The sequence below is a fragment of the Megalops cyprinoides genome, chromosome 1 (genome assembly GCF_013368585.1).
Source record: "Megalops cyprinoides isolate fMegCyp1 chromosome 1, fMegCyp1.pri, whole genome shotgun sequence".
Classification (NCBI taxonomy): domain Eukaryota; kingdom Metazoa; phylum Chordata; class Actinopteri; order Elopiformes; family Megalopidae; genus Megalops; species Megalops cyprinoides.
In genome coordinates this window covers 19189262-19209746 of record NC_050583.1, presented here as the reverse complement: position 1 = coordinate 19209746, position 20485 = coordinate 19189262, and the positions used below count along the sequence as shown (strand labels likewise).

Sequence of the window (20485 nt, the reverse complement as noted above, 5' to 3'; positions counted from 1 at the left end):
AGAGGTCCGTAAGCTCTGATATCATTCATTTGATGCTTTGAAACTACAATGAACTCCGAGTCCCACTCTATGCCGTTATCTTAACGTGATTAATGACTAATATTGACAAAGGTCACAGATTCCTTCCTCTTGTATATTACTATTAACATCACAAATGAAGTGAATCTAAGTTCTGTGGCAACTGCTGGGTGTATAATTGAAATTCAAGGTTGGTATCACAACAAATCAAACACATCAAATATTAATCAAAAAAAAAATCAAACACTTTGTAAACTCTGCTTGTTTATTTATGGCCTCATTTGTTGAATTTTTCTCTCAGATGAGTTTATCAAGGACTGTCATCAGCCAGGACAGGGAGTCCAAAGTTGACATTAGACAAAAACGCTTCCCTGCAGGGGGGGAGGGGTGGCGGAGAAGGCAGTTTGCTTTCAGAGAGGTGTTCTCCTGAATCTCACTTTCCCTCCTTGTCTTCTGTAAATATTAAGAGGAGACAGAAGAGAGGATGAATGAAATATTCAACAAAAAAGGACGTCTATTTTTACAGTGTGGTGGTGGTGGTGGGGGGGAGCGCTCCAATTTTATTATTTATGAAGCTGTGAGAGAGGGGCTGCCGTGCTGGCCCTGATGAGAAAGCCTGGGAGCTGGAGGAAGGCAAAGGTGGATGTGCGCATTTAGGCGATGTGAGGCAGAGAACAGAGCACTCCCTTCCTTGAACCCTGTTTCCCAGCTGCTGCCCTCTTCAGAGCGGGAATCCACAGAAATGCAAAGCGTGTGGTGGCTTCATCATCCAGTGCCTCCTCTTTCTCTCCACGTGGAAGCCATGCCCCCCCCCCCCCCACTCCAATCTGCCATGGGCATAAAGAGCACCCCCACAAGGGAAAAGCGGGCCCAGAAAGAAATGAAAGTATGCTAGGCTGGAGACTGGAGACTGGAGTAAGGGTGAACCTCGTTCACCCTTACTCAATTTTTAGACCAGTATTTGCCCTACAAATATTATGCTCTGGACCTGCACTGAAGCTGAGAGACTCATCAGTTAAAAATTGACCTCCCTCCCTCTAGGAATTGCCTTTCAGATCAGCAAGACGGAACATTGTCAGCAGGAAGCTGCCAGAGTGTGATAAGCGGATATGCCCCCCTGTACCTGCAGCTGTGCTCTAATCTTTATTTGCCAAATAGACAAACCAGTCAATAAATGCTTAAGTGCTCCGTCCTGTAACTCACGGCCATACACTGATACGTTATTACAGTCGTGGAGGCAATCAACAGAAAATCCTGTCACACATGTGTTCTATAACCATAGAGGAATGGATGGAGAAAAGATCCCATTCACTTAGATTATCTTCCCCCAACTTCACAAAGTTACTTAACAGAGTCGATAAAGTGCGATCCAACACTAATGACTTCAGGACTTGAAAGCCATGTGGAGAAGAAGGGCAGGGACCTTGAAGAGCTGTAAAGACTCCCACCTACCCCCTTGCACCTCCAGTGTTAATTAAGTGGCTTTTTCCACTTGAGGGAAGAAATGGTGTGCCTTCAAAGAGCGGGTTTTAGCAACTCCGGTGGCTCGGAGGCCGTAATCTTTACACAATTATTGAGAAAGTTATTTTTACCCCTGTTCCTCCTCCCCTCCCCGTCCTGTGAGGGTGAGGAGACGGGGCGACGCTCAGGTTACATCCATCCTGAAGGACGCTCGTGTGTTCAGATCCATTCAAGGAACATAATAAGCTCCCCAACCTGAAGAACCATTCATCACTGGCAGACAACAGCTGCTCCGCTGTTCAGGGATAGGAGGAGCGCAATCAGATGCAAAGTTAACCCTGTAGTTTATCATCAGATCAGCGCAGAACACAGCACATCGTCTCTAAAGAGAATCACATCAGTGAAGGGTTTTGGGTTTGATATCGGCTGCAAGCGTGCGATTGAACTGGGATCAATGGAGTCGCTGTTGCGTTCATTTTATTTTGGTTTAAATCCGAGCTTTGACAACCCATAACGTACTGTGGAAGCACTTCAATGCTTTAAACCCATCTTAATGAGGTGTCATGACTGTAAAGCAACTTGGATGAGGTGTCAACAGCCAGGGAGCAATGCACAGGCCAAACTCGCTGTGAAAGGAGGAGAAAATCTGAGCATGCTCGCTTCAAAGATTTATTTAACGCAAGATGTATTTCAAATGCATACAAAAGACGGCTTTTGATATTCAAATGGAACACTCAGGCAGCAAAACGTATGCTTCGCGAAAAAAGACTTTAATGAAGGCACATGCAGCAGGCACACGTACACACAAAGAAAAGATTAATCTCATTTGACAAAAAGGTAGACGGGAGTCTAGCAGGAATCTAAATCTGATCTAATGAAATGATCGCTATTTGCATTTTAAAAACAAGGACACTGGAGCCACTAAACCAAATGCAGAGAAAGGAGGATCGTGTTACAGAGGAATTATGCTGGCTTATTCACTTTAGGATAAAAAAAAAAAAATCTGATTTTTTTTTTTGTCACAGTGAGGGCCTGATGTTAAAATCTTTCAGGTCATTTGCATTTTTACTAGATACCTCGGATTTGAGACTTTATACAGAGTTATTGCTGATTGGTAACAGTAATACAGGTTTTCAGACCGCTCCCCATCATTGCTCCTCTTTATGTTTCCTTGCTTTCAGTGCTGTGCCCCGAGCAGCACCTCTTTCCGTGCAATATCTCAATTTTTTCCCACTGAATTTCCCCCTCTTATGATAACGCAGGGAAAATAACCGCACTTCAGCACGGCGTCGAATGCCAGATGATGTATTATACCAATTTAGGACGGCTCCTACACAAGAAGGAAAAGAATCAACTTCTAACCTTTAATAAAACATGGGGAAAGGATGTATAACTTATTCATCTGCTGAACCAAGAGCAGAACTAAAAAAAAAAAAAGAAAAAGAGAAAAAAAATGAGTGATGACTTGAGAATCCTGTTTAATTAACTCCAGGCGAGCAATTTTTCACATCCTGTTATGTACAGTGTACATTCACTGGAATATGCATTTGGCCCATTAGCGGCTGCATACCACGCAAGGCCCAGTGATCCCAAAATGGCTGCGGCATTCCTCCATCTGTAGAAGAGTGCATCAGGAGTCAGACGGTTGCAATGGAATCTAGAGGGCCGTTTTAATTCCATTTGTCAGTAATGCTGAAATCCAGCTCACCTCTCCAATACTCAAACAGCTCGGGGGTTCTGACTCCCACGTCATTAAGTGTAACTGGAAGCAGCATGGAATTGGGTTAGCATCTCTTTTACCCCCTCATCCTCTGCTTTACTGCAGGCTCTTCCAGATAAATCAGGCTCTTGTTTCAGGAGAGAAAGTTATACAGAGGCTGAGGTGTGGCATCCTGTAAACTGTTTGGAGTGTTCAGTTAGCATAGCATTGCTTATTTTCTTTCAGTTGAGCTACTATTACTACTTTTCCCTATATCATCATATTCAAAAACTATATGCCTCCCCCATAAACACAGAAACTGTCTCCATTTTATGAATGTGTTACCTCATTGTCATTTAGCAGACGCTCTTATCCAAAGCAACTTACAGGGGTTTGCAGTTTTGTCCATCTATACAGCTGGATATTTACTGAGGTAGTTCTGGGTTAAGTACCTTGCATAAGGGCACAGCAGCAGTGCCCCAGCAGGGAATCAAACCTGCAACCTTTTGGTTATGAGCCTTTCTCCTTACAGCTGTGGCACACTGCCGCCCGTATTATACTACAGACACATCATCATATAGGTATATGAAGGTTTTTGTATCATTTTGAAAAAAAAAGATTAGATTCGACAGTACAAGCTAACAGTTTTCTGAAATGTACTACAGGGAGAAATACACCATAGCACCTCTCCGTGTGCACGTGTTGATTAAGTGTTCAATGGGCCTGGGAACATCAGTGTATTTTGCAGACTTCATGAAGCAGGATAGCAGCTACATCCACAGATAAACAGGCATTAGTGTTTTGATGGTGATTAAAGGCAAGTGCCCTGGGAGCTTTCGAATCTAAAACACAGCACTGGTCTCTCATTCTCAAATATATAATATATTCTCTGCTGAGAGCTGGAATGGAAAAGGCTGAGATGTGATAAGAATGCAACACATGTGCAAGAGGAAAGGTGTAATGATTTCAGTCATTTCAGAAATGCTATTACTAATGATTTCCAAGGGCTGCTTATTTTGACGGAAATCCTTTGAGATATGGAAATTGCAGTTCCGTCTTGGATCTGAACGCTTTAAAGAAACAATAATTTTGAAGGAGAAACGTTCAGGAAATTATGATTGCAAACATCTCCCAGTTGTTTCGGTTAATCTTGTTAGTGCGCATAACACGGAAAAAGTATCAACCCCCTTGACATCGCATTACAAAATATTTCTTTCGCTCTAACATATGGAGGAAAAAAGTATTAATATTTACTGCTTCAACAGCTTCTGAAACAGGTGCTGTACAATGCTTGACCTTCCCATGTACACAGGGCCTAAATAGCAGTACAGATACAGTACTGTCATTATGTCATTCTCGAGTTTAGACCAAGGTTATGAAAATCATTGTTGTGTGTTTTCTGCCTGCATAGTGAATGCTGGAAAATATTTTCTTTTGCTTTTCCATCCAAAGCTCTCTCTGCCTGCAGGCACTGCAGTGAAGTTTCAAGACAAAGTGCAATGCGGGCACCTACAGTGGTGTTTATGTTGAAATGAGCACGGCAAGGACCTGCAAAGAGACATTAATAAAACACAGAGGGGAAAAAACACTTTGATCAACATGGTTTCCCTTCCTAAACCAAGCAAATAGCATTTGCATTCATGAAGAGGGTGCAGCTCAGAAATGAAGATGCTACTGTTCAATGCTACGATTGGTTAACATCAGCATTTACTAGATTGTATAAAACTACAATGTCATACGTCCCTTTATTGTTTCAGATGAACATACAGTTGCACGAGCCTGACCTCATAAAGCAGTGCACTGTTAACTGCAGTAGACTGGCCACATCCTTGGCCAGGGATCTCCAAACTGAGAAGGAGGTTCAGTCGCTCTCCAACACTGAGCTATTCATAATGTCTCTTTCAGCCAATCCGGAGGGCAGAGCACCTCATCGACTAAGTCAAACGCAGAAAAAAACACACCCACTACGAACTCATTGCAGAGAGCGATTCCACCACACCGCTGGGAGACAGAGGGATGATGTTGCAGGAAGCAATCAGTTATTAGTACTGTAAAGAGACTCATACCCCTTCCAGGCATTCGTGGGATCCTCTTCAATGGCAAACCTTCCGCAGATTCTGCCAGACCATTGAAAGGCAATGGTAATAAAAATTTCAATATGCCATTCGTTTATTTATTTATTTATTTATTTTTTCCAAATTTAATGGCATACACCATTGCAGATGCTGGAAAAATAAGAGAGCGCTGCGGCTTGGCGCCAACATGTGAAATGATACTTATCTATCTCTGTCATTAGAGAGTGTGTTCTATTATAAGGGGATGCATTATTCAGGAGATGCAGGGAGACTGATTATTACAGATCGGAGCCTATTTTCCAGCAGCCCCTGCTCTGCTGTAGCCAGTGCAGTTGGGAGGGGAGCGGCTGCTTCCTCTAGAGGAACGTCACCCTGATGCTCACCATGTCCCAGAGACAGGGTAACAGCACAGGTCCTTACTTCATTACATTACATTGCATTCATTTAGCAGACACTCATATCCAAAGCAACTTCCAGCACAATAGAACATAGGTGTATCCATAACCTCCACCAAGTCACTGCCTGTGTTTGTGACCGTCATACACCGTGCTTCGGTGCAGTCACTGTCTGCATCTACCTTTTGTCCAATTATTGCACCCTACTGTATGTGTGTCATTCCTCTGAGGAGTTTGCACTCAGAAGCTCTCTGTCACTTTTCTTGTGCATCAAGTAAGGAAGATGTCTGATGTAATGTGGGGCAATTTGGCTTAAACAGACCAGACAATTGTGTCTGAATCTTAACAAGGTGAGAGCACTTGTTTATAACAGTACAATTTCACACACATGCATTTAACCAAGTTCTGCCTGCGAGATGGAGGAAGAAAAAATTCAGAAGCGACAGAGATTCATGGTTCCTAGATGCTCTTGTCACGCAACAAAATCGAGGGTGCGATTAAAAAAATGGTGAGGCATATGGTGTAGTGTTTTGTTTGTGTAGGCAGCAGTGCAAGTATGAATATATAATAAGAAACAGGCTGCTGGACATTCATTTGAATTACTGTATTTAATGCCGGGAGCAGATACATGTCTGTTTTCCTGCAGGTATCTGAGATAAATAAAATACAAGGTGACCAATGGGTCTAATGTTACAGGACTGTGTTTTTCTCTTTTTTCTGCATATAGGACATTTTCGCGTGAGTTCTCTCAGTCTGACAGCGACAATTAGATGTAGGTGCATTACCCATTAACATATAATTTACCTTGACAGTTTCTTGCCTATAGCTTGCCACTGTGCTGATTACTACACCCAGAATCAATAATTAAACAAATTGAGGACAGCTGACATGTTAATTTTCCTTATCTTTTACATAGTGATTGAGTCAGTGTTACTTTTGTAGAATGCCTTGAAAATAAAGCATTCTGGTTTTAAAAGTAATTTTTACTGATGCAAAAACTAATGCAAAACATACACACACACACACACACACACACTACAGTGTAATTATAGGATTTATAGAGGATCAAGCGAGGGGACTGTGACAGGTTGTTATGTGAGTTGGTTGTCACAGTGTCGCAGTAATGAACCTGACCCTATCTCTCTCACTACTAAGCGCACTATCGCAGAGTGTGTTGGTGTCTGGACATTAACAATCTTACCGGTTTATGTCAGTACCACCAATGCCATAAACCAATTTATTGTTTTCTCACACAGAGTCAATAAATTTACACCCTATTATTTCTTACACCTCTTTGCAGTGTTTTCTTTGAATAGTTTATCTCAAGCAATAATAACATTTCATAGTTATCTTTCATTACAAAAATTAAGCAAACACAGCTAAGCAAATACACATCGCTGAGGCATTTAAATTACCATTAAAAAATCTGGTTAGGGTAAGTTAACACACTTGTTTTAGTCATTCATTATGTCATGGACCCCAGTGATGATCTTCATGTACACACATATTTTCTCATGTAGGCACAGAAATGGTTCCAGGCTCCAGAAGAGCAAGTCCTAGCACCACTGATGTCACTGTATAGGAGTGGTATGAGTAAAATCAATGAAAACCAATGAAAACCACTACAACTTTAACATTAACTAATTTGCCATAACCACACATTGTTATAGGTTCAGTGCTAGGGACATACAGCCGTCAATAGTGCTTCACAAACTGTTGTTTTAACTTAATTGTTGAGTTGAATGCTCTGAATGTAAAAGCATGAGTGGACAGGTGGAGGCTTGCACCACAGGACTACAAAGATATATACTTCAAAACTATTATTCCTGTGATTCATAGAGTGCCTTAGTTTTCTTTGTGTAATTAATAGAGTCTCTCCCGACCTTCTGAAAGACTCTTTGTCAGTTCTTTACACAGACTTAACTACACAGGAGGGACACTTTATTAGTACAGTGTTGAAGATAATGGTTAAAAATAAGAGTACACTTTTAAGATCTTAACATTCATGGAACACTTGATTGCATCCACTTTGTAAGAATTGTTTCTGAATTATGAACAAGAACGACACAAAAACCACTATGTAACCAATCAAGTCTGCTATCCATTTAAACATGTTCATTGTTAAAGCAAGCATTTTAAGGCACCATTTTAATGTTTACAGTGTAAAGACAAGTTGTTTCATTTACTGTAATACTTGCATTTTCCTTTGTTCTTTTTAGAAATTTATTTTTCTTTTTGCAGAGTTCAACACATTAAATTGTAGGCCAGGACATGTCATGCTAAATATTTATGGTGATATGTAGTAAAAAAAAAAAAAAAAGGACTAACATTGTTTTAACACCTAAAATGTAATATCTTGTTTTTAAAAAGCATTTATTTTTAACAACCGGTTCTCATGTCATGTAACGATCAACCCCAGCATGGCTTGGTTGTCAAAGGAGACCACCTTCATTCGGATATATTAGACATTACACTTTTAAGCAAGACCACACGCTTGCAGGGTAACGAGGCAGAAGATGTAACAGCAAGTGAAACAAAAAAGACGACCATTTCGCCCTTAGGTTACAGTGAGGGTGAAATAATGTAAAAGGCACTACGAGCCAATTCAAATGTACAATTCCTAAGTAGTCAATGCAGTGGGCTTGGTAAATACTGCCTCGGTTCTCTTGTGCTCAGAACGGGGATAACGAGGGTCAGGAATTGAGCTATCTGCGCTGACGTCGTTGGCTGAAAAGAACTTCCCGGTAGTAGGATCAAAAATGTTCGACGTTACACTAAAAGGAGTGCAACATTTCCGTTCCACATCCTCATGATGAACGCTCTGTGCTTTTTTTTCCTGTATATCTAATAAATATTAATAGGACAGCCTCGGGGTGGTTATGCAACAACCTGTTAAATTAATTATTTGAAATGAACGGTTCCATATCCATTTAGCTAGGCGCCTCTTGGTAGTATATACATACGTACGTACATTCATACATACATAGCCTACATACATACACACACACACACACACACACACACATTTACATATATATATATTTATATCACGCACACACATAATTTTTCCCATTCATTTAATTACAGATGTCCTAATAAACGTCAACTGAAAAGGACGAGAACTCGTTGGCTAAAAAATATTTTCTGCGCTAGACTACGGGGACAGGCTGTGGAGAGACGTAGAAAAACGTATCAACCCTCGGCTCAACCCTCACTCTCAGCTACACTCGCTGCCAAATTTTTTCGACCTACCCGGGAAATGTCGTAGAGAAACTTACCATCACAGCAGGCTGCGGAGAGGCAACATAGCCCCACAAATCATGCTTTACGGGTAAACTTCAGGTACATACAAAATGCACATAAAACTCCTTACCGACATGAGATTCTGTTGCTTGGGAAAGATAGGGTGATGTTACAGGTACAATTTGAGTGAAACGGTACATTTGTTTCTTAGCACCCAAATATACAAATACACGACTTGAGAAATTGTGTCTTCTTACAAAAATAACTGTTTATCCATCGTTCGACCCAAACTGAAACGTCCGTGTTGCAGTCACTTCTACACGGGAAAAACATATTTATATGTTAGCTTATATTCTGAAATATTGTCGTCCTACCAGCAATTATTTAGACTAATCAGACCATTTTATAAGCACGAACATTCTACATACAAATTAACCCTCGGTGATTACAGCATTCACTCACATTACACCATTCACATACAGTTTCAGATAGCATAATGCTACTCTTCAAATATTATTATCGCAATTATTGCAGTTGTGTATATGACCATCATCAGCTAGGAACAAATCAACATCAGCAGCATCAACGAGGAAAAGATAAATTGAGCAGCACATCTGAAGGATATTGTTCGTTTAAGTAACAACAGCATAATAAATGTACGGAATATATCAGAAGTCAGGCAATTGTTACATCCTGATCTGATGAAATTCAGGGGTTGAAACACGCTAACTAGCGGCTGCGAGTAGTGGCGTAGGAAACGTACACAAAATAGTGAATTTGAGCGACGAGCGCCAGAGCTGATATTCTGCGGGACAGGCAGCCTGCCAAGATCCCTGTTCCCTCGGGACGGAGGGAGGAGCCTGATTTAAGGTGGACTCGGAGAAACGAAGCATTTAAGGCTTAGATACACTTACTAGAAAAGGCACGTACTTTCATGACTTCGCAAAATAAGCGACACCGATTTCAGTCCATTAATGTCTAATTGAATGTCATAATAAAACGGAACGATTTAAAGTAATGTTAGTACCCCAAGAGAGAAAACGTGTGATTTCAAAAACATTTGCTCTAGGATTCATATCAATGATTGGGCCTATCAATTCCTGAATATATCAAGTAAGGTAAAGGAAATTGTTTCCCAAAGCAGCATTGCAATGTAACATAGGTCCATCTGATGGAAATGAACTCTTTCACATTTTAAGCGTTCCACTAAAGTATGTATTTAAAATATAGCCTACTGATTCGTTCGATTGCAAATATTGAACAAATTTGAAAAAAATGTGCCCAGGTTTGAATATACAAGTTTTTCGGTCAAAATCAAGGATTCAATGTCACTGTGATGGTGATGACCAACGGCTACTTTCTACTGTTAATTAAGAACAAATGGCAAATCAGACAAATGTGTAAACTGAAAATACAATGCTGTTTTAAATTGTTTTATAGATCCTGCCTCGTTCTACTCCTTCCCTCCTAAAACCACACACACACACACACACACACACACACACACACACACACACAAGACATAACACAATGAACAATGTATTGGTAGAAAGGGGCCAAACGTCTAGGGCATGGTTTACATCTCTCCCTGCTCCAACACAGCTGATTCAAATGATCAACTCGTTATGAACTCCTGAAGCTGCTGAATAACAAACTGATCATTTGAATCAGCTGTGTTGGAGCAGGGAGAGATCTAAAACATGCAGGACAAGTGGCCCTCCAGGAGAGGTTTGGACACCCCTGGTCTAGGGTGACCCTCCAAACTCAAGTAATCAGACAGCAAACAGGTTAGAAATGGACAAAATATAATCTGTCACAGATGACACGACATATTTTTTTTTTAAAAATAAAAAGGTTAAAAAAGTAAAAAATATTGTAAAGAAATATCATGGGCAAAAACGTATCACAAACTTCCAATGCGGTACTTGATTGAACTGATCCTTTTATCCACCTTAACAAGAAGGGAGGAGGCGATTTGGTTGCAAGACTAGCATCCTCCCAGCCATGATGCGGCGAACCTGCGCTGCGCCGCTCGGGCTCTATATAAAGCAGGCGCGCGCTATGAAATCCTCACAGCTTCAGTGGACAGCTCCGAAGTGCTGAAACCATCTGCGAACACCACAGAGGCTCTAACGCCACACTCATCTAACCAAAAAAAAAAATATATATATATATATTACACACAAACATAATGGAGGGGATCTCTCGGAAACTTTTTTTACTTTCTTTCTTACTCCTGGAAGGAGCTACCCAAGATTTCGGGCAGACACAGTTCATTTGCACGTCCGTGCCCAAGGATATGGACTTATGTGCAGCCACTTTACAAAACAGCGGACCAGGGGAGGATTTGAAGACCACGGTCATGCAGCTGAGGGAGACGGTGCTCCAGCAAAAGGAAACCATCATGAACCAAAAAGAAACAATCAGAGAACTGACTTCAAAGTTGAGTCGATGTGAAAGCCAGAGTCTGCCCGAGCCCGGGGACGCAAGAGCCGGGGGCAGGAGAAAAGAAACGGGCTCCAAAAATACCATGGGGGATGTATCAAGGGGTCCCTCGGATACTCTCGCGCAGCTGGGACAAACATTACAGACACTTAAACAGAGGCTTGAAAACCTCGAGGTAGGTATATATTTGCCCTTCGGTTGAAAGAACAACGGTGACAAATAATAACCTGCCCCGCATGTCGTTTTTTATGTACACGGAGTCCGGTAAAAGTATTTTATATTTCCAGAAACGCCAGACAGTTATAATGACTTAATATATGTATCACGCCGTATTTTCCTCGGATCGTATTCATTACGCTTCACCATCGATCCAGCCTTTTAAAACCGTCATCTTCAGGAAAGATTTTCCGTTGCAAGAATGTAACTGCTCCCATCCTAATGAAGCCGTCACCGGATAGAATCCGCTTGTACAAATTTAGGTACTTGATGCAAATAGCCGCTAACACCACGAGGCAATAAGCTCTAAATGAGTCTTAATCTGTCTTGAGCGTAAGTGTCCCTGCACGTGTAAAAGTGTTTATTTACTGGACACTAACCTTTTTAAATCGAGTAACCCTTTCGACTGTTTTCTGTCCCGCGCAGCAATTCAGCAGAAACAACAATTCAGCCCAGACGAACAGTCTGAAAGACCTTCTTCAGAACAAAATCGACGACATGGAGAAGCAGGTCCTGTCCCGAGTTAATACTCTGGAGGAGAACAAGCTCGGTCAGAGGAATGAGACAGAACCGCGCGGTAGAGTGGAATCGACCCTCACTTCCCTGCACCAGAGAATCACCGACTTGGAAAAAGGTAAAAGAGACGTGTTTTCGGTGTATCTGCATCGCTTGTTTCAAACTGTGCCATCGGAAACAAATATGAATATGTGTGCTTTCTCGAAGGCTTATTCAAATATATTATTAGCATCACTTCAAATGCTGCTACACCCCGCTTATTTGTTTAAAATATATGAGTAAATTGAATCTAAACCGTATCTTTCCCTAACTGTGTCGCTGCGGACCCAGTGCGGATGGGGCGGGGGGAGTGGAGAGCTGCATTGCTTTACATATTCCGTCCGACATTAACACATTTATGGCATGCTGGAATGCTTCGCAGAAAAAAAAAAATCTGCCTGAACCGTCTGTTGGTAGTGGCGTTATACAAACCCAACATTTGCGTTTGGAAATACACATGCCCCCCCCCCCCCCTGTGTAGCTGTTTTAATTACAATTACCCCAGGCTTTAGTTCCTCAAACTTAACCAGGACGCCTAACGATGCTCACTGCATGTAACCTCATGCTCGGACGCATTTTGAATATTGATTATGACGTACTGTATCTCGTTAGAACAGGCATCAAAAGGTTGTAAAACGGTAGGAAATAGGTGGGAGGAGAGAGAGGGACAGAAGCAGAGAGAGAGAGAGATTGAAGGAGAGCGCTATTCCCCGTTCTCCGCTCATGTGGTCGCTAACATGTCGCACAAAGTGTAGCGTCACGACAAACGGGGTTTGTTATTTAACCAGTCCAGTATTTGCATTTATTTCGCCTCGGAAATGTTCTTTAAGGTGTGATCTGCGACACATCATGCGCAGTCTTGCCAACTAGTGGCACCTGCTAATGGGTTGTGAGTATTGGAATTTACGACGCGCAAGACGTGCAAAATAAGACGTGGGAAATGCGTGCAAAATAGCCCACATAGTGTAACTGAAAAATACATTCTCTAGCTGAAGTCACCGCAATTTGATTTTATCACAACTGACCTTCATCGCAGATGTTCACTGTGGGGAAAATTATGCATCAGTGTTAGCAATTCACTTTAGAAATTCTGCTTAAAATCCTTTGGCTGGGTCAGGCTGTCAATTTGCTGCTATACCGTATAGGCTATTACCAAAATGGTTACCCGAAACGATGTATTTTTTATTACAGGTCAGAAAGACAACAGACCGTTGGACAAGTTTCAGCTGACCTTCCCTTTGCGAACGAACTATATGTTCGCCAAAGTGAAAAAGAGCCTGCCTGAGATGTATGCCTTCACCGTCTGCATGTGGATCAAGTCTAATGCGTCTCCGGGAGTGGGCACCCCTTTCTCCTACGCCGTTCCCGGGCAGGCCAATGAACTAGTACTCATTGAGTGGGGAAACAACCCTATGGAGATCCTCATCAACGACAAGGTAGATCTTGCGAGACGGCACTAAAACAACAGTGGCTGTGGCAGCACAGGGGTTGTCTTCACATACACACATACGCATAATAGATTTGCCCAAACAAATACGATTCAAAGAAAACATTTACTCTTATTGATGCTATGTGTGTATATGGTTGTCACGGTACCATAATGATGTACTGTGTGAAACAATGAGTAGAAACGAATCGAATTTGAACTCAGGTATTACAGTTATCGCTGAGTAATGCTGCGTGAAGGAGCACACTCTTACATTTCAACTACAATGTCAAGATGTTGTGAATGAAAGCTGCGGCAGCTTTCGTTTGCTTAAATGTTACCTTAAAGAACATTTAGAAAGCCAGGTCTTTGCCATCACAGATTCAGTCCCGTATAATTAATTTTGAACGACAATGACAATTAATGAACGTACATTTCATGTTTGGCAAGGGTAACTGAGGTGGTGTCTTCCCGCTCACAGGTAGCAAAGTTGCCATTCCTTATTAACGACGGCAAATGGCATCATATCTGTGTGACCTGGACCACACGAGATGGGGTGTGGGAGGCCTACCAGGATGGAGTAATGAGGGGCAACGGAGAAAACCTGGCTCCGTACCACCCAATCAAACCTCAAGGGGTTCTGGTGCTGGGACAAGAACAGGTGAGCCTTTCTACATCCGTATTTTAAATTATCCCATATTTGATAGTCTGTAGCCATGTATACAGGTAGTGTCTGAAGGAAATATAATAATAATAAAAAAAAACAGCACTGCCTCGTAGTATTTGCTTGAGAGAGGCAAACCTTTTCCTTCATCAAATTGAAATGAAACGGCAACATTTACATCTCCCACAGCTATTAAACGGCAGAAAAGTCATATATATTTAAGATGGCTACCTCAGAGGGTTAACTGAAGTAACTGTACACTGATTTTGCTCAGCATCAATCCAAAGGTCACCCATTCAATTTATATTTCTACAGGACATCCTGGGAGGAGGGTTCGATGCAACCCAAGCGTTTGTTGGTGAGCTGGCGAATTTCAATATCTGGGATAAGAAGCTTTCTACTGGAGATATTTACAACCTGGCAACGTGCAACAGCAAAGCGCAGGTGGGGAACGTCTTCTCGTGGTCGGAGACCAGCATTGAAGTTTATGGTGGAGCTACCAAGTGGACATTCGAGCCTTGCCGTCAGCTCAACTGAACTGCAGAACCGCAAAGAAAAAAGCCAAGCAGAAATGCGTATTTCCAAGCCTCTGTCGGTCTAGTCTTCATTTTAACGTTAATTTAAAAAACTGAAACATTTATTAAATATAGCGCAAAACTGGGATTTCTATAAATATTTAAATATTTATGTGCAAAACACTAAAATGTTTTGGTCTTGATTTTTTTGTTTCGTTTGTCTTGGAAACGTCAGTGGGACTGTGTTGGTATTGATTTCTTTTTAAATCGGAATTTCATTTGCAAGCGCGTTGTTTGGCAGGCCCTTCGAGCTGCTCTTCGCTTATTTTCTCCTGGAGCGGCAGCTGGGTAATTGACGCCTTACGTGGGACAGTAACTATTACAGCACACTCTGGATTAACGTCGCTCCCTCTGAAAGTGAGCATCAGGCAAACAGTCCTGGCACTATTATTTGACTTGTAAAATTAGTCGGCTAAAATTCTTGACCGCTCCCCACCCCCCTCCACCCCCTTTCCCCACTCCTACCTGGAACTTGCACTGTGACTAACGTGTGAATCAGAAATAGTACGGTATGCGGAAGGGTAAACAAGCAAAGAGAGACTGTGATTACTGTTGTCGTTATCATTATTTGCTTCAAGTGTTTCTGTAAGAATGTCGTTAATTGCCAACATGTTACGAGCCTGGGTGCCTTGGGCTGGTGCAAACATTCAGCACATTCGTTATCATTTGCGGATAATTTGTACTCATTAATTTTATTTGTTTCATTCGTTTATTTTGGAAGCGAAAAATTCTTCTTATTCTATTAAATGTATTTAATAGCAATTTGTTCAAGAACATGACGTGTTTTGGCAGGTGTTTGTATTCTGTATTAGGAATGTTATCTGTACAGTAACAGCATGGAAGACAAAATGCTGCAACAGCATCAATGCTTTTATTATCCCTCTGGGTTGGGGTTTTTTACTGTATTGTTATATGCTCAAAGCATGGCGACACTCAAAGACTCAAAAGATCTAATTTTTGTAATAAAATTGTGATATATAATACCCTGATCGTGTTTCCTGGTGTCCCAGGGGTGGTTGGGAATGTGTCTCAGTGATTGCGGATAAGGGAGAGAAGAGTGTGAGAGAGGAGAGAATGAGGCAGAGAGATACTGACACAAAGGGAGTGAAGGAAAGGGGGTGAAGAAACAAGCTGGAGAGAGAAAAAGAGAGGGAGTAAAAAATGGTGAGGGAACAAAAGAGAGAGAGAGGGAAAGGGAGAGAGAGACAGATTTAGGGAGAGAAAAAGAAGCTGAGAGCAAGAGAGAAGCAGAGATAAAGAGAGAGAGGTAGTGTGACAGAGAGATTGAGAGAAAGAGCAGGAACAAAAGAAAATAAATACTATTCATGTATTTACAGAATTGCTGGTTGCTAGAAAAGGTCCGAAGACTTCCTATACAGCATTCATACATGTACATCTTTTCTGGATGAAAGGACCCAGAGAAATGGCATTTGGTGGAAGCCAGCAGTCTTAGACTTAATATAGTAGAACTGTATGATGTAATGCACAGCAGTAGACTGTATGATTATCTTCACCCTGTTCGGAATGAGTGTTTTTGCATGTTGTAGAGGGGCTTGTTTGTTAGTGTTGACTTGAAAATACCTTGCTGTGCGTGTGAATGTGAACAGACCATATTCTGCACTGCTGGTAACAGGGCTGGGAAGCTTGCCACTGCATTGCTTACGGTGCAGAAAATGCCTAGTCATTATACATCTAGTCATTAGAAAGTTCATTAAACCCAGAGGTGCCCAGAGAACAAACACAGTATAAAAACCTCCCTTATCTTTTTACACCGGTGCGGCAGTTCTGGTTTCCCACCCCAGTGGTTGGTCCTTTGTCAAATTACAGGGCTAATCACTGCCTCTGCTGCGTACCCTATTGTGAGGTCACACTTAAAATGTTGACTCAAAGGAGCTCATACGGTCCTGCAGCCCACTGTCAGTTATTTCAATGTAGGAAAGATGTACACTTCTCAAAAACACATTTTATAAGGTGCAGCCTGACAGGAAGGCAGTGTGAAGCACAGTGGACAATGGGAGCAATTTTTGAATCTGTGTTGGGGATAAGAGCCTTAAACGCTGCTGTCGGGGACCTCTGAAAACCAGGTATGACTCTGCATTGCCTCCTGAAAGCCCTCATTATCTCTGAATACATTTTCCGTCCCCTGACCCAGACAGCATCTCAGGGTGGATTCTGTCACTCCTAAGGTCAAGAGGTCACTGTCAAATATTCTGTCAATCACCCTGAGACAAGTCTTGCTGCTTCGTAGCCATACATACTTCCTTTGATACACCTGAATGTCTCTTCCAGCAGCGCATGAAGACTCTGGGAGCAGCGCTGTTAGATAACAGAATAGAGATGCCCTCTCATCCAAACAGTAAATTCACAAGCATCTCTCTCAGGAGCCCAGCAACGGAGTGGCCACATTACAGTGACGCTCGGTGGAGGGGGAGGGGCTTACCAATCTGCACATTAACCCACATTGTGCACAATAAGATACTGCGGTGACTCAAAGTGCTCGTCAATGACTCTGCTGTCATAATCACTGTGGCTGCTGGGACTAACGCACACGTTAATTCCCACTTTGCACATAATACCTCTTGAGCGAAATGCACTGCTGGAATGCAGCTCTGCATTAATGACATTGTTGTCAGCAGGCCCCTTAAGCTAAAACGCTGTCCACAAGCAGATTGCTCTGTTACTTATTGAAATAACCTCTCTAAAACGCATAAGCTGGGAATCCTCCTATATACACGCAAGGTGTCCCATGTGCAAACAAAAGAATAACATGTCAACAGCAGGATTGGCCTGAGGGGATGGATTGACCTTGCTATTTCTGTCAGTTAGATCATTTACACTCGTGCTTTCCCCTAAAGTGGAGAATTCAGAGTTATTCACGATACTTCCAGCCCCAAGGCAAAGGGTTATCGAAACATCAATACCTTTTCCATGTACAAACCTGTTTACCATAAGCTAAAGCCATTACTGGATCCTGAATTGGACCCAGAAGGTGTCGGGTTGCCCAGATCATTCACTTCCTGCTTGGCTTGAGAGGTCACTCTTGTTCCAAAAATAGACAATGGTCAACCTTATCCAGACCACTGATCATGCTTTTTGTGTATCAGATTCCCATGATGTTCATTCATACTATGTCTTCAGACCTCCTCTTGCACTTACTATGGCAATTAACAGAATATGGTATGTTATGTAATGACTCCTACTATTGGATTGTGAAGATTTTGTATCTTCACTGCTTTTAGCCTAACCCTTTGTATGCACTGTTTCTCTGTATGAGTGTCTATAAAATGTCAAAATGTAATGGCATTTGAATCGTTAATTTGGTTAACTTGACCAAGTATGCTGCTTAAGATCATCTCATTGTGGATGTGATGATAAGCATATCAACAAACATCAGGTCCAGGAATGAAAAAAAAAATCTGTTGTATTAATGCAAAATGATACATAATCATACAATACATTTAAATCATACAAAATCATATGTAATACATTTAAAATTTGACATTCAAATATTTGAAGGAGGGATATTTTTATCAAAGATTTTTTCATATTAAGAAAAATCACAACCCAAAATGAGTTCTAATCATATGCTTTCTTGCTCTCTCACTCAGACATTTTTTAGCAATGTCAAGCAAGCGAAGTCTCTAATTGGCCTACTTTGTTCATTGCAAAATAATGTCAGCGCTCACATGAGTATACCAGTGACCGAATTCTTAGCATAGCGTACATTTTACACCGTCTCACAGGATGAGACATGCTGCCCACGTATGACATATGACATACTATATAAAAAATATATGACATATGATATAAAATAATGCGATACTCATTCACTGTTCAGACAAGCGCTCAAGCAGACCAACCCAGCCCTGGTGAGAGGCAAAGTAACAGTGTCACTTGTTGAGAGGCCCACATTTCAGCCTCAACAATGCACACTTTAATGAGCGGCTGTGCTGTGCTGTGCACAAGAGCACGCTCGCACAACCACGGAGCGGCCCTCCCATCTGCTCTGAGCCGCGCTTGCTATTCAGCGGATTATTATTGCCAGCGCACGTCCCCCTTCCACGCTGCTCCTGCGATGCGGCGCCCCGCGAGCCGTGACAGTCCTTTCACGGCGCGAGTCTGAAAGAGGAGCGGAAAGCGGAGCTCAGCCTTTTTCATTACGGTGAGAAAAAGCTGTCCTTCTCTCTCTCTCTCCACCCGCCGCCCCCAATGCCTCTTTGCCTCTCCCGCGGTGCACAGTCCCAGCGGCGGCCTGCAGCCGCACTCATGCCCGTTTAATGAGCAGGGGAGGCTTTCCGGGGCTGGATGCGGGGCGGATAATGAGTCCCGCAGTCCTGCGGCGGGGGTGACACGGAACGCAGCTGGAGCTGTTCCAGGTGACTCGCGCCGGCTGACGTCAGAATGAGCCCCTCGGGGCAGGTGAGGGTGAAACCGGTGGCGGACCGGCTTCCCAAATAGCATGACAATGCTGCTTCCCCCCCCCGACAAAAAGTTGCTCCTCCGGGATCCTACATCATTAGTCTCCCTCTGCAGGCCCTTATGGCCGAATGCTGTAAAAGGGTTAAGTCCCTTTTTACAGCATTCCCTAGACATACAGTGCATCCTAAATACCCCTGTTCAATGTTACCTTTCCTTCTGCCCAGAGGCTTCAGCAGCATTCTGAAAGAGGCCCAGAAAACGGTAATGACACTTCTGAGGAGTATATATGTACGTGCGTGTATACGTGCGTGTACTAGAGGCTCTGATCTTCCCAGGTGCGCAGTCCAGCAGATGACCTGAGTCGTCTGGCAGTCTGGGCCCGGCCTCCCTCAGAGTCACCAGGGCAGCGAGCTGCCGCAGAGGTCAGGCTGAGACTGCAGCAGTAAGCTGCAAGCTTCCCAACACTTCCATCTTACCCTGAATCATTGATGAGGGCCAGCACACCCATGCACTTTCCCATTGGTGGCCAATGAAAAATGCATGACTAAAGTACATCAACAGGAAGTCAAAGTGGGGCAGGAAGGTAGCGGGGGGACGCAACCACAGAGCGAATCCTATAGAGGTCCTATTGATGTAGGTCACGATTTGTACATACCTGGATGTCAGGGGGCAGTGGTGGGGGGTGTGGGGGGTTAGGGAGGATGGAAACAGAGGGCAAAATGAGCCCTGCAGAGCAGCATGTTGAGGAGAACAGGGTTTCCCATCTAACAGCAGCAGACCTGGTACACTGAGACGCACTGCAGCATTGACAGCAGGTACAGCCAGCCAGAATCCAGGTCTCTCCTGGGGGGTGGGGGGGGGGGGGGGTCATTCACATCTCATACCATGGGAAAAGGACAGCTGGGGGAGGAGCACTGGGATTTGATTTGACAGACACCCATCGAAAGCCATGACCTTGACTAAACATTACAGAAGAAGCAGAGGAGGTAGAAAGATGCATCAGGGACAATGAGTGCATTTTCACATAGAAAAGTCTGGATGCAAAGTATTTTTTTGGAAATGTGTGGGTGCAGGAGACTTGTGTAATTCCTGAGCAAGACTTCATCACTCTAGGTGCCAGTTTGCTGTCAGTTAGTAGTCACCCGGCTCTCTCTCATGTAGGATGGGGCTCCAGCTGTTAACCCATGCTGTGCCTTTTCAGGTTACCTTCCAGACTCTTCTCACATGTTTTATGGCTTAGATAACACATGGTAACGTGTGGTTTCCAGCTACATTAATTTCTTTTCCTTTTGGA

At 42.8% G+C, this 20485-nt stretch overlaps 1 protein-coding gene across 1 annotated transcript; it reads left to right on the top strand.

The window, feature by feature from the left end:
- Window positions 1-10979: 10979 nt before the first annotated feature.
- nptx1l (neuronal pentraxin 1 like) lies at window positions 10980-15761 on the top strand. Its single transcript, XM_036551164.1, has 5 exons — window positions 10980-11511; window positions 11979-12186; window positions 13299-13543; window positions 14015-14194; window positions 14513-15761. Exons 1-5 carry the CDS (start codon window positions 11083-11085, stop codon window positions 14732-14734), a joined length of 1284 nt encoding a protein of 427 aa, XP_036407057.1. The 5' UTR covers window positions 10980-11082; the 3' UTR covers window positions 14735-15761.
- The last annotated feature ends 4724 nt before the right edge of the window (window positions 15762-20485 follow it).